At 33.7% G+C, this 14,904-nt stretch overlaps 2 protein-coding genes across 5 annotated transcripts in view; both read left to right on the plus strand.

Annotated features, from left to right (window-relative positions):
* Positions 1–13,116, plus strand: LOC128211591 (D-threo-3-hydroxyaspartate dehydratase-like). Of its 4 annotated transcripts, none has more exons than XM_052916564.1 (10): positions 5–54; positions 1,927–2,097; positions 2,963–3,100; positions 3,789–3,934; positions 4,428–4,605; positions 7,218–7,339; positions 7,686–7,887; positions 8,251–8,356; positions 9,732–9,839; positions 12,964–13,116. In XM_052916564.1, the coding sequence occupies exons 2-9, from the start codon at positions 1,943–1,945 to the stop codon at positions 9,819–9,821; spliced, it is 1,137 nt and encodes a 378-aa protein (XP_052772524.1). In that variant the 5' UTR covers positions 5–54; positions 1,927–1,942; the 3' UTR covers positions 9,822–9,839; positions 12,964–13,116. The 4 variants fall into 4 exon arrangements, with proteins under 4 accessions (XP_052772523.1, XP_052772524.1, XP_052772525.1 ...); XM_052916565.1 differs by having other exon boundaries at positions 9,732–9,827; XM_052916563.1 differs by lacking the exon at positions 12,964–13,116 and having other exon boundaries at positions 1–66; positions 9,732–12,957.
* LOC128211590 (uncharacterized) overlaps positions 13,098–14,904 on the plus strand; it is a 16,441-nt gene continuing 14,634 nt past the window's right edge. Inside the window, exon 1 of the mRNA XM_052916562.1 lies at positions 13,098–13,585. Within this exon, the coding sequence (XP_052772522.1) occupies positions 13,495–13,585 (91 nt within the window). The 5' untranslated portion in view covers positions 13,098–13,494. The remainder of the gene's footprint in view (positions 13,586–14,904) is intronic.

The following is a 14,904-nucleotide window of genomic DNA, read 5'->3' on the forward strand; positions in this document are numbered from 1 at the left end:
AAATGATTGATCCTAGGAGGAGGCTGACAAGACCTTTGTACCTTAATTCAGCAGGTTTGACCTTTTGTATGTATTTATTTCTTAATGTCAACACATTACAAACAATTTTTAATGTTTATTTTGTTATATTTTTAATTTTGACAGTATGTTTCAAAGTCTATCCCTTGAATGTTGAACTTTTGTATCTACATTTAGTTAATTAAAATCACAGACACCAGTGAATATTTGGTTCAGTCTTATGTCGGTCATAATACAACAACTGACCATGATTCCGGGAAAAAATATCTTCACATATTAGCAAAGCTAAATAACATAACATAACATAACATTTAAACATAAACAGGTTATTGAAAACTGTCAAAGACTATCAACAAAATTAGTTCCGGAAATTTCTCATATACCATATGAGCAGCGTTTGATTGAGCTGAACTTGCCATCTCTAGAATAAAGAAGGGTGCGAGGTGATCTCATACAAGTATTTAAAATGATACATCACATCGATGACATAGACATAATTACTACTTTGTTTACCTTATCAACCAACAGGCAACACATCAAACCGAGGACATAATTAAAAGATACAGAAATCAAGAGCTTATAAGAACATTCGTCTAAATTGTTCGCCCATAGAGTCATAAACAATTGGAATGCTTTACCAGTAGATATGGTAAATGCAAAAAATGTGATTATATTTAAGTCAAAGCTAGATTAGCTGTGGCAAGCAAAGAGGTTTACTTTTGAAAATGTGTACTGATTAGATCCAAAACAAGATACTATTAAAAATATGCCAAACCAGACTGGAGACAACACAAAAACAGACATCGAGGGGAAGACAGGCCTTCATAGGCCTAACATTTTCCCTCAAAAACCAGGTAGAACCAGATATAACATAACATAACATAACATAACATATTAACATAACATAACAGTTGTCCGGTTAGCGCAGTGGTTAGTGCACTCGCTTCTCACCTAGGCGACCCGGGTTCGATTCCCGGCTTGGGCGCATGTGAGTTTGGTTTGTGGTCACTAAGCCGGACAAGTGGGTTTCCTCCGGGTTCTCCGGTTTCCCCCACAACACAAGACCACACTCTCGCGTAAAATCGTGCCAACGAGAGTGATTAATATAATGTTGTAATAACTTGTTTCACAATCGTTGTAAAATAAATAGGTTTAAACTAAACTAACATATATAACATAACATAACATAACATATTAACAATATTATATTCATATTACCTACATGCTGTACTACTGTTATTCATGTGGATCAGATATGGGACCAGGGTTAAACTATACTAAACATATGCTTATAATATTCAACAGAGAACAAAGCTGAACTGATCAAGAAGGTGGATTAATATTGATGTTAAAAGTTTTACAAGGAAACTATGTGTAACAGAATGACAGTTTAGTAGACATGTTCTTTTAAAACATTGAAAGCGGATTGACATTGATTTCTTTCCTGGAATTTCGTTTTGCAGGCAGGTATCATTGGTTCTTACAGAGAACCTATAGGCTATATGTAATTTGTGAACTGATCAATAGCAGGAAATTTGAGCTTGGCCTTCAATTGTTATCACTGTTTACAGAAGAACTAAATATTTAATGCTAAGCTCAAATTTCCTGCTAATGATTAATATACAAATTATATGTAACCTAAAGGTGTTGCAAAACTACTGATGTCTTTTAAAACATGATTAAGCTAAGCTCCCTTTTTTGTTCTTCTATAATTTGGGATATTTTTTATTTCATTTTTTACTGATATTGATGTATCTGTCTGATAATCACTAAAAACTAACTTTGATATATCAAAATCAGTAGAAAGTTAGAAATTTTGTTAAACAAAATAAGCTATGTAAGTCTGTTTAGCTTAAGAAGTTTCGAGAAATCAGGGCCAAGAGCTTTCATTGTCTAAATTGTTTACAGAAGAACTGACAGAGCCATGGCAACAGAACTGCCAGCCACTATATATGATGTTGAGACTCCGTGTGCACTTGTGGACATCGATAGAGTGAAGAAAAATGTCCAGAGGATGATAGATAACTGCACAAACCTCGGCGTCGAGTTAAGGCCGCACATGAAAACACATAAAACTATGTTGGTATTTATTTTTAAAATCTTTGTTTTAAAAGTCTTAAGATTTAAAAGAGAAACATAATGAAACTTATAAAATGAAGCATGAGGTTGGTTTAAATAAGTTTTATGATGGTTTATAACAAACCTGAACACGATTTAATTTTGTATTGTTACTTTAGGATATGTATGCTTCTTTTTACCATATATATATTATATTGTGCTAAATATCCATTCGTCCAGATCATTTTGAGTGATTAATTAATTATTAACAGGCAGTTTAAATTATGAAGTGGTGAACAACAAAACCTTTTGACTTTAGTTGTTAAAAGTTATGACTCAATATAGAATCTGTCTCTAGGATTAAAAAAAGTATTTACATGTACATGTAGATAAAAACAAAACTGTAGGTTGCTATTTTAATTTTAGTGTTTAATTTCAAGTTTTTTTGTGAATCTATAAGGTAACATATTTAAAATTTAGCCAAATACTCCCTTTTCAATGTTTTCCAAAGATTAAAAATGACATCTCAAATACTAAACCTCGTAAAATTGGTCAAAGTATAATAATTTCAAAAAAGGACCTTGCGTAAGTATCTATCTATCTACTACGTAAATACCAGTAAGTTTAAAAATAGTGTCGGTACATTAATCTGTACTCATAAACAGATTTTAACTGGAAATCATTATGCGCTATTTTAAAAGGGGAAACACAGATTAGACAGCAACATGATTGTTATGTTTATTGTTATTATCAGCCTCCTACTAGCTTGCATTAACAATTCTAGGCTTGATCTGTCAGAGAATACTGTATTTGCAGACTTTTTGACCATCTGGTGTCTAGCCCCTTTAAAGCAGTCGACAGCAAATAATTGTTATTGTGTTTCCAGTGAAGGGGGTGAGTTGATGACAGCTGGAACAAAGAGGAAGATTGTTGTGTCCACCATTGCGGAAGCTGAGTTTTATGCAGATGGCGGTTTTGATGACATCATTTTTGCTAGCCCAATGGTGAAGGAGAGGATTAGCAAGTATGTATGGAGATGTTTGAAATGAATGAAATTTTGCAACAACAGTAACAACAGGCAATCAATATTATAAATGTATCATTTCACAGATGTTGATTGTAAATATAATGCACCAGTCATTTGTAACCACGGCCCCCCCAGGTCCGGGGAATAGTGGGGACTTTGACTTACGGTCCAGCCAAGCCCGAGCAAAGTCTCCGCCCTGCGGGCACAATCTGCTGGTAAAACCCCCGCCAAATGCCCCCGCACTCAAGGGACCCTAGATAAGGCCAATTTCCCGCTAAGTTTGGCATGAAGACAAAACCACTGCAGTCACCCGGCACTGCGGGGCCACCTGAAAAGTAAAAACACGGCCCATTTCCCCGGCTATCCCCGGTATACCCCCGGACTTGGGGGGGGGGGGGCTGTGGTTACAATTGACTGGTGCATAACTATATAATCTATATTATTATTATTATTGTTATTACATAGTGATTAAGGATAGTCATGTTACTGCTGCTGCTGCTGCTGCTACTGCTGCTGCTGATGATGATCTTGTTTCTGGAGGGTGGGATTATCCTGAGCATTGTTTTTATGAAGGAGTAATCCATAATTATACATGATTGACCGCTTGCTTGGATGCACAGTGCTATTGACACTCCACTGAATGGAGATATAATTGACATGATTATTATATTCATCTTGTTTTTAGGAGGGTGATATCCCTGGCAACGCGTCTAGAAGCATTCCATGTGATGGTTGACTCAGTAGTTGGGATGCAGGGCGTTATTGACACACCATTAGATGGGGATAAAAAATGGAATGTTTTCATGGAAGTGGACTGTGGCTATGGCAGAAGTGAGTACCGGTATGCTTGTTGCCTTGTAAGCTGTGATTACTTGCTTAATAGTAAATGCCATGATAATACATAACAGAATATAATGTTCTTAATAGTAATGCATAATTCAGTGATTTAACATTTTATATGTTAACATTGCCATGTATGACAAGGTCCTGTTGTACCAACCAAATAAGAAAGGTCAGACTCAACATTTCAAATGGGTTTGGGGTCACAGCACCATGTTGGCATGCAGTTAGACCTGTTGAGAGGTTTCAGTCATATTATTGGCACGTCAAAAATCTTAGATTGTAGTTTCTGCTCAGTCTGGCAGTTTGAGTGGTGGGCTTCTGTCACATGATACTTATACACCAATTACTGGTGGTCTTTAAATGTTTTTTTAAATCTTAAATTGTTCCCAGCCTATCATAAATTGGGGCAGAGTTTACACTATTCAATACACACAAAATAGTTTTGTTAACTGTAAATATAATTCAAATCATGTCGTGTCAGCTGGATGTGTGTGGGACAGTGACGACGCTCTGATGATATGTCGTAAGGCAGCAGCTGCGGAACATGTCAGGTTTCAGGGCCTATATAACCACTGCGGGAATACGTACGTGCCGGACAAGGACCAAAAGTCACAAATACAGCTTACAACTGTTGACAGGCTGGTTGAACTGAAGAAAAGGTAAACATTACATACTGTGCTTGCTGTGTTAACATCTACTTGCAGTTATGATATTGGATCCACAAATATGGTAACTTTGCATACCTGGGGACCACTTACTATTTTTGTATTGTATGTAAAGGTTTAATGTGCTTTAAATGAATGTAAAAAATATACCTAAAATAATACAGCAAACGGGCATGTCATGTCTGATATCTGTTGAAATAAAGAGCAAATACACAAACTGGTATATCTTATATTTTTAAATTTAATGTTGGACTTATTGTCTATAAGTTTTTGCATGGTCTCATGCCTGAATATTTAAGTGAAGTTATTTCATTTACCAATAACACAAACTACTCATTGCGGTCTGCAACCCATAATGATTTAAGTTCCCTCTGCTATAAGACTAACTATGGTAAGAAGTCATTGACTTATTTTTCTAAATCTGTATGGAATTTTATACCGCATTTTATTCGAGAATCATCATTTTTATTTGCATTTAAAACACTATTCAAAAAACACCTTATGACAATACAAAGCCTTTCGTGAATGACTGTCTGTAAAAATTGTTTAAATGTGATTTATTTTTGTCTTTTTGAACATTGTATATGTTGTGTTTGAATGTCGTCGTGTTTGTTATTGTTGGAATGAGAAATGTATACTAAAATGTTTGTAGAATCCATTGAAGACCACATTGTAAAGAAGATACTTACATAACTTGATGTGTTATCTTCATAAATAAAGTTATGATTATTATTATATTATTATTTTTATTATTATTATTTATTATTATTATTATTATTATTATTATTATTATTTATTATTGTTATTATTATTGTTATTATTATTATTATTATTATTATTATTATTATGTATAATGCAGTTTTCGTAATTTATGTTACATAAAAGTAATCAGCAAGGAACTCCCCAGACATCGACATTGAAAATGAATGTAAATGAACTATCAGGGAACTCACTTACTTGTGGGTCTGATTCCTTAATTTATGAAATATGAATGGACACATTTACTTGTCAAGGCGTGCTTGCCGATCAATTAAAAAGGGTTGGACAGTGGCATAATCAGCAATTTTCTTGCTCTTTTAAAATATGTTTAAATTATTAAGGTTATCTGCTATGAAATCAATTGATGTATGTATTTTTATTTTAAAGAGAATTGAGTTAAAGAAATATGCTGCATACACCACATTTCATCACAGAGCATCTTTAAATTAAAGTTGTTGTAAATTATGCGCATTTGTGAGGTGAATTTTGAATGCCACACTTCGGTTAGAAGCAGAGGGGATTGCTGAACCCAGGTTAAATTAAGATTTTGAATACTTAATATAACAGTGCTTCAGTCACCAAAAGTGCACTTTGTTCCAGTTTTTTATTCACTCAGTAAGAAAATTACACTTAAATTATGGTGCCAATACTGCTGCATTTAATGCACATTTAACACACTTTAGAACTAGCTTGCTTATGGGTTGAATTCCTTAATTCAAATTTCAAGATTCAATATTTATTTATGGAACATACAGTTTGCATTGCCAATGTGGACAAATACATGTGTTCTCAGATGAATCAATGAATGTTTATTCAAATTAAGCAATAAACATTTTACTTAGCAATCTTGAGGATATAAATATATTTTATCATCTTGAAATCATAACAATAACAAATTACATGTAATAATAGGTTTATTTTGCTATCATGTATATAAACCTTGCTCTCCAGTATGTGTAGCACCTTAATTATTTAATAAGCAAATGTAGCAGTTTCTGTACAGTATAAGTTAAGTTACCATAATCTAAATGTTTCATATGAAACTTGTATTTTTACTTTGTTTTAAAAGCTGACAATGTAAGTATATTTTTATCATCACAAATGTTTGTGTTGTATCTATTTCTTTCTTTTGTGTACATATAGTTTTTATATGATTTTCTGTTAGGGTAACTTTTAAAATCATAAAATTAAGTACCAGTAAGATAAACTTTTTTATTGAACTAATTAGTAGTTATAGGTAGCAACTAATCCCAATACTTTACAGTATTATGGTGTCCTAACTGCCTGGTAGTAAGCATGTTCAAGCTTGCCATCACAAACTTCTTCTGTCTTCGGATACCTAACAATATATTACAACTTTGCATATGTCTACTCTCTCCATATGACTCTGCTTTTGACAATACCAAAGACATCGCTATGCTCAAATTGATCAGTAGAAGGTTTTAAAGTTATTCTAGCTTATGTCTGACTGTAATTTCTATAAATTTATACAACTACTTGTTCATAAAAATTGTTTTCAAGCCTGACCTGCAATTATATTTTTGTCATCAGATAATTAAACTTGTGAATATCTGAATAACATTATCATAGTAATAAAAGGTAAATTGGTCGGGATCCATCCTCCCTTATTAAAAATTGTTAGTTTTGTTATTTGAAAAGTATTCACAACAAGTTTCAGGCATACACAACACGATTACTATAAAGATCAAGACTCTTGCAATTTTGCTGCATTGTTACTTGTCAGTAAACAGGGTAATATCATCAGAATGTGGACAAGAAATGTTTATACAATCTACATTTTAAAGAAACTGATGTATTATTATGACATACCGATTATATACATGTAGGTTGGAAGCAGATGGGATACCAGTTCCGAGGTTTGGTTGTGGGTCGACCCCCTCATGTAGTCGACCAATCAACAACATGGGCGTGTTGACTGAGTTTCATCCTGGAAATTACATCTTCTATGGTTAGTTTGAGCCTACTTACCAAGTTAGATATAACTGAATATCTAGTACTGACTTATACAACTTTCATGAATAATTGGTCCCTTAATTGTAATATCAAGAGAGAGAGAGAGAGTTTGCCAATTCATATGACATGTACAATGCCTACACAATTATATGTGTTCAGCTACATGCCCTCAGAAATTAAGAAAATAAAATGAAATGACCATAAAAACGTTAAAAGAAAACAATCTTATGCCCCGAGTCCCTCCCCCAGCAAATAAGATTATGGTCAAGCTAAAACATTAAGGTAGTGCGATAAATCAGAAACAACCATGTATATTACCCCTCCTTGTGTTTTCATGACAGACTACATGCAGGTGCTAGTGGGATCATGCTCAATGGATGACATTGCGATGAAGATTGTGACCACAGTGATCAGCCACAAGCCTGAGGTTGGTACTCTTGTGGTTGACTGCGGATGGAACTGTATCAGTCAGGATGGATGTGAACGCCCCAAAGATACATTGCCCCTAGGATATACACCTATTGTGGACCATCCTGAACTCAGGTACTGTTAATGGGAAAAATCCAATTTAATAACCTTTCTTGATCTTCGCCTTTTTGTATGCAATATTTAGCATTCAAAATTCAAACTGAATTGATAGTTAAACAGCTTTTATTGTAAAGACAAACGTGGTTGCATTAAGTATCTCACTGGCGATATGATATAAAAAATACTTAATACATGTCTGTCATACCTTGGTTTAATTGTCTTTATTTAATTTAAATGCATATTATTATATTAAAACACTTAAATTTTTCTCTTAGTTTGATTAAGAAGTGTTCAGGAAATCAACTGAACCTAGGAAATGACTATGTTTCATGAATACCAGCTCTGGTTTTTATTCAGTGAGGTTTGTTTCTTTTCTAGAATGCGGGCCATGACACAAGAGATTGGTAAGATAGAAGGGAACGGGGAAGCAATTGACTACAGCAAGTTTCCCCTGGGGACCAGACTGTACTTATACCCACACCATGTAAGTGATTGCTGTTAAAAATCATTTTTCATTGTATGCTTTTCAAAGAAAAAATATAGTCAAAATATCAGTCACCATACCACTTGTGCTTTATCTATTTGAACATAGTCCTAATAAATATACCTCGTAAGTGGCTGATCATATCCGTATAAAACTAAAAATGTGAAACAAATGTGAACATTGACATATGCATATCAGGAGCAAGTCACCTCACTGATTCTGGTAGAAGAGTGATTCCCTTTATAAGCTTAGTAAACCAAGAAGTATTACCACACAGTATACTTCTACTTGCCTTTTACATGAGTGTCTTGTTTTCACACAACCAGTTCAGTATGTTGTCCTAGAAGCCTTTGTCCAATCATCACCAAATTAGGTCAGATGTGAATGGGTGTAATATCTCGGACAAGATCGATAATCAACCATGTAACTCTAGTCACTCAAAGTAATCGCCCTTGTAGAAATTACCAAAAAAAGGTCTTGTCTGATTAATGACTGTAGGAGCCTTTGTCCATTCATCATAAAATTGGGTCATAATGTGTATGGGCATAATATCGCAGACAAGTTCCTTATAAGTCATATTGGTTGAGTTGTTCTAGAGTTATCACCCTTAATTTATAGAAATAACCTAAATTGGTCTTGTCAAATCAATTATTCTAGAAACCTTTGTCTTATCACCACCAAATTTGGCCAGACCATGAATGGACATAATATCTTGGACTATTTCAATAACCAGGCATGTCGCCTCCAGACTTATGACCATTGAATTGGCAAAAACTGTATTTACAGCTCCGCTCTCTTAGTTTGTGCAATTTGTGACAGTTGACGCTATTGTTATTAAATCTCCACAGACACTAATTGACAATTTTGACATTTTTATTTTATTTTTGTCTTTGAATGAGCCATTTTTTATGTAAATGTCAGGAAACCAGTAATACAAGATTGCTGACAAAAGATCAGATTGTAGTTCTTAATATTTACATTAAAAAATTGATGTTTTATGGCTTAAAGGGTAACTAATGCAAAATGAAATTTTTGGCAGTTTTCCAAATAACTGAGATCTGTTCTGGTATGAGATATCTTGTACATGACTGATTGAAGGCTTTGATACTAATATCAGCTGATTCTGAGACAAACTCTTGAACAAAATCTGTGAGAGTGCAGCATTAATACTTAAATATAAGGTATATTTAAAAGGTCTACCTGTAATAAAAAAAGGTTTTAACCAGTCACTAGAACAGCTAAATGTTGGCATTTGATAAGTTTACCATGCACATTCTAAAAGCTGTATTATATTCTGGTGAACAAATGAAAGATTCTTCTTAAATCATGTACAGAGTTTATATATAATCTTATGTTATTAATGTTCTTATTTCAGTCGTGTGCCACAGCAGGGCTGCAGCCTAAGTACTATGTACATTCCGGTGACAAAATCCTCGATATCTGGATCCCAAACAGGGGCTGGTAGCTACATGTACATAAAAACGTAGAGAACAGTCCTATTAACTTGTAAATTAAATTTGCAGTGCTTTAAAAAGCTTTTCTTTTTAGCTACACTTTCTTTATACAAGCTTCGCTAAAGCTATGTTTTTTCTCTTAAAAGCTGTGTCTTTTCTTCACAGCTGCCCTTTTTGTATAAGAAGATGCGTTTTATTTTAATGAAAGCTGACTTTTTTTTAAGCTTCTGTGCTGCATCATTTTTATTTAGTAATGGATAAAATTGTCTCTAAGAAAAAGCTGTGTCTTTTTTTTCATTAAATGTGTCGAGTTTTCCAAATTTCATGTTGAGCTTTTGGAGAAAAGATGAAGGTTAATTTTGTGAAAAAATATTAATTCACTATTCCAGCTTCTGATAATTAATTTCTTACTCAGTTTAATTGAAAATAAACATGAGATATGTCATTTATTTGAGGTAAAAATGTGTCTAAAAATTGTGCTTGTTTAATATCATTTTCCTTTCTAATGTCTTTAAAAATGTGTCCCATTCCTCTGACAGGTGCAGCATTCAAATTCGTATTTTTATTTTTATCCAAAAGATGCGCTTCTTGTCGAAACGCACATGAGCTGTGCTTTTTAGGGGCCAATTCGGCTTCGCTTTTAGCTGTTCTGTGCTTATAGCAGAGTTTTTTTTGGCTCGGGTGCCCTCTCACGAAATTGGTGCTGTTTCTGGAATTATTAAAAAAATGTAGCATGTTGTTTGTTTGTTAAGTTTAGAATATTCACTCAGTCAATCAGTAGTAAACACTGGTTGCATATAAGAACTGTCAGTAAGTCAACCAAGGCATTAAGAAACATACCACGGACCTATAAACCATTAGGTCCATGATAATACTGGCACTTAAATGTTAATGGGTAAATGCTCCTTTTTATAGAATGATGTAATGCTATTGCCACTGTTTTGTGTGACCTGAAAAAGCGACATATACTTGTTATGTTTTTGTTTTGGCAGCAGGGTCGTAGGTGCCCTCAGCTCTTAACGTTGTGCTCACAATACTAAAAATTAAATGATATGGTATAATTGCCTCAAGGTCTCCAGAGTACAGTGTAAATGCTGTGTAGACTAGCTCAAGTATTCTTATCCAATCATCCTAAAACCTATTGACTGTGTTTGTTTACAACTGATAACACCACAATTTCCCATCATGATGAAACTTGGTGACAATGCCCGTCAATTTCAAGCAGATGATTTACCACAGTTACACAAGATGTATGCCCCTTTTACAGTTGGTTTATTTCTTGTGTTGCTATAATCAGAAAAAAAGTTTGTTTTCAACACAATTTTTGCTCCTTTAGCATGTACATGAAAATTTGTATTATATTTGGTTTGACAATGTTGGCGTTCTATTCTGGTGAACATCCGTTGCCATTGATATGTAGTTACAGTACATTGTTATTTATTACAATAGTTATTAATAACACTCCGGTGCCATAAATTGAAGTTATTATAAATTAATATCACAGTTCTTTTAGTAATTCTTATAAATGCATAAACATGTATATATTTACACATGCCATGATTTTATTATAGTCTTAGGAAACATGACTTTTATATTGTTTTGAAGTCATTGTTTATTTTAATATTGCACTCTGATTTAATTAGCTTCAACGAAGGTGAACGATGTTACAATTATCAACAAGTCCTTTTTACAACTGTTTGTTGTTGATAAAATCGCTGTTACACTAAATCGTCGACTGCAGAAGATTTTACTTTTTTAAAGTGTAATTAAAATTAATTGATTGTATGTTTCTGGTGTATATGCTGCAACGCTTGCATATTTCCCAAGGAGTGCTACCCCTGCTTCATGGAACCTGCTCGTGTCCCCCCTGTGTGTATACAGCATGAACGATCCATTGCTTTACTGTATTCACATGTACCAAATTAAAGTGTACATCGTTGTCATTGGATCTTCCATACTTTAATTATTTAAGATGTTATTTTTGTAAACATTTATATTAAGTTGTAAACAATGTATTATTCAAGACTTTACATATATAGTATGTTATGTACACATTTGATTGTGAACAATTCGTCAAATTCTATATGTAATTCTATCTATGATCTAATTATTAACACCTGAAAACTTTCACTGCTATTTTCTTATTAATTATTGTTCGAAATGTAAAGCAGTTGATCAATTATATGCATCATTAAATATGAAAATAAAATCACTTAAGAATTACATATTATTTTAAGTGTTATTTGCGTTGTGACAATTAATTAAAGACGTCTTGTTATCTGCATATTTGGATTTGTTGACCAATTTATATAATTGTTATAGCCGCTAGCTGTAAGTAGATCACTGTTGGAATAAATAATAAACAAATTGAATCCAATATATGTAAATGCTTTCACTGTATTAACGAAAGGGAAAAGATTGTTTAGTTTTTCTTGCCGATCCTCATTAAGTCAGATGGTATAACTGCCTACTAGTTCTAGGGACTTTATTTGCTTCAATATTCAAGGTTAAGTGAATGATTTCATAACAGACAACAAGCCCGCTGTTTACCATGTCTATCACTACTCAGTTGAAGGCCATGCACTTCCATTTCTCCGTATCTTCCATAGAACTTACCTGTAGACTGTAAAGCCTGGCCACCGGGAATAGCGGTCTGTAACTACAAGGCGTAATATATTTTTTGTTAACTCAGGTTTCCCGAGGTTTGCACCTTGTTTATTTTCTGACCGTTATTTGTTTTCTCCCTGCACAGGCAAGGCGCTAAAGTGAACCAAGACAAAATGTCGACGATGTGTAAATAAAATAAAGACACAACTTCACTATAACAATATTTTATTCCGTCTTATAACACCCTCTATTTGTTGGCAGTGAAATAGGAATCAAACATCAGTTGATATATTGTTGAGGTTCTAAACACAGGTCATACTTAAAGTAATAATGCTAGTAATAAGCGTTTCTTTATATCTAACGATGCATATATTTGATCAACTGCTATGAATATAATTTATTTTATTTATTTATTTTTGCGGTGGGGGGAAGGGGTGTCTCACCAAAAGTATGATATATTACGTTTGATCCTGTTTCCTTAATTCTGTAATAGGAGTTGTATTAGCAATAGCGAGTCTGAATATATAATGTATTTTTTTATTACAGAAATATTGATAAAAATACCGTTTATCTTCGATTATCTCTGGGGCCAGTCTACAAACCGAGTGTACTGATAAGCCTTGCCGATATGAGTCACACGTTTTGCCGTGCAAATATTCTTAATATTACATTCAAAATGGCGGATAGTGTATGTTTGGATTATACGAGTGCTGTTTCAAGATTCATTGGATGTTTGTTCTTCATCCTAATCTATGTCTTCCACGATAAAAAAGGATTAAACACTCGGTCTACAATGTCTGTTTAATAGTAAACATTATTTAAATATATAACTACATCGAAAGTATTATTAACAATTTCTCTTAGAAGTTACAATTAACGTTAAAAAGAAGTGATCATTAAATGTCTACAAGTTACTCCCGCTTATATAATACAATCCAGAAGTTGACAGAACAGGACAAACTGTTTTAAGTAACACTTCATCTTACAGAAGGATACATAAAATAAAACATAGTTATTCTTTGCCAGCATTACTTGAGTTTTTTTAATCTGACGTGACGTCAGAACACTGGCGTCAAAATGGATCTTGACGCCAGCAGTGGGGAGCAGAGTCCCCATTACAGTGACACAAACCTTCCAGACTGGAATTGGACGACACAATTAAACGCAGGTAACTCGGCAATCCTTAAAAAGTTGCTGTTGCTGTCACCGTGACGACACATTTTTTTTTATTTTGGGTCACTTAATTAGATCGTACCAAAATGGCATCTATTTTTCTATTCCGATGAAAAAAACATAACATTTCTGATGAATAAATGCAATTTTTCACCATAAATTTATCAATGTAAACAGGTCATCGACGTGATATATACGTTACGGGGTTAGTAGGTGCTCGAAGGTAACTACGGCGCGCAGGTAGACATTCGGGTTCGAGCTTCGCCCTCACCAGATATGGTGTACTTTGCCTTATTATATTATTCTGTACACAGTCTAGTCATCACTCCATCACAATTAATCAAAGATACCTTCTAAATCAGTGTAAAAGGTACTGGAAACCAATTTGTCTTAAGGTAGATCAAGGCTAGGTCACTCACCTTTTGTTCAACAATACCCATAAACATGTTAATCTATCCGATGTACAATTATGTGGAAGTTTCACGCCTGTTGATGCCATTTATTAGCATCATTTAATAGAAGATAACGAATATGTAACACATATACCAAGACATATATACAAGCTTTATGGCCATGACAGATTGCAAAGTATGTCAGTTCACGTCCGATTTCAGTTGAAACAAATGACAAAATAAAAACTGCCAGTACTTTTTCAATAGTGTGATTTCAGTCATGTAATTTACACATTAGTAAATAGCATGTTATATATTTTCAAATGATACCAAAACTGTATGTTCACAAGCCATCAACATTAAACATGACAGCCAATGGCTCAACAACAAAAACACATCAGTACATCGGATACCTCAATGAAAGTTTGATTTCATACAATCGGATATAAGATGCATGAGACTCTGTGTGTTTTCGAATTCTCAAACTTTTCCCGACATATGACGTTAAATATAGAATCAGTTTGACTTGCGTGGACAACTTCAAACGAATGTTGTCAAAACCCTTTTTTGGAATCAACTCAAACTGAAGAGATATGAAGTGATATCAAATATAAAACAATTGTGACTTTTTTAAAACATAAAATTGTATAAGGCTTAGAAATAAAACGATTTAAATAATTACACAGTTAAATAATAAAATAATTGGAAACAGATGTTGTCCACCGGCAGCAAGGTTTGAACTCGGGTCTTATGAGTCTATAGTCAGAGACTTAATCCCAAGTGGACCATTTCTTCTACCAGTTATTTGGGTAAAGTAATAATTATTGTTTATTTTTTGCTTTATTATACCATTAATTCGGCATAAAACTGACACAGTTCGTCCGTCCGTCTGTATGTCTGCCAAATGAATGGTTCAGTACAG

The sequence above is a fragment of the Mya arenaria genome, chromosome 12, assembly GCF_026914265.1.
Source record: "Mya arenaria isolate MELC-2E11 chromosome 12, ASM2691426v1".
Lineage (NCBI taxonomy): Eukaryota > Metazoa > Mollusca > Bivalvia > Myida > Myidae > Mya > Mya arenaria.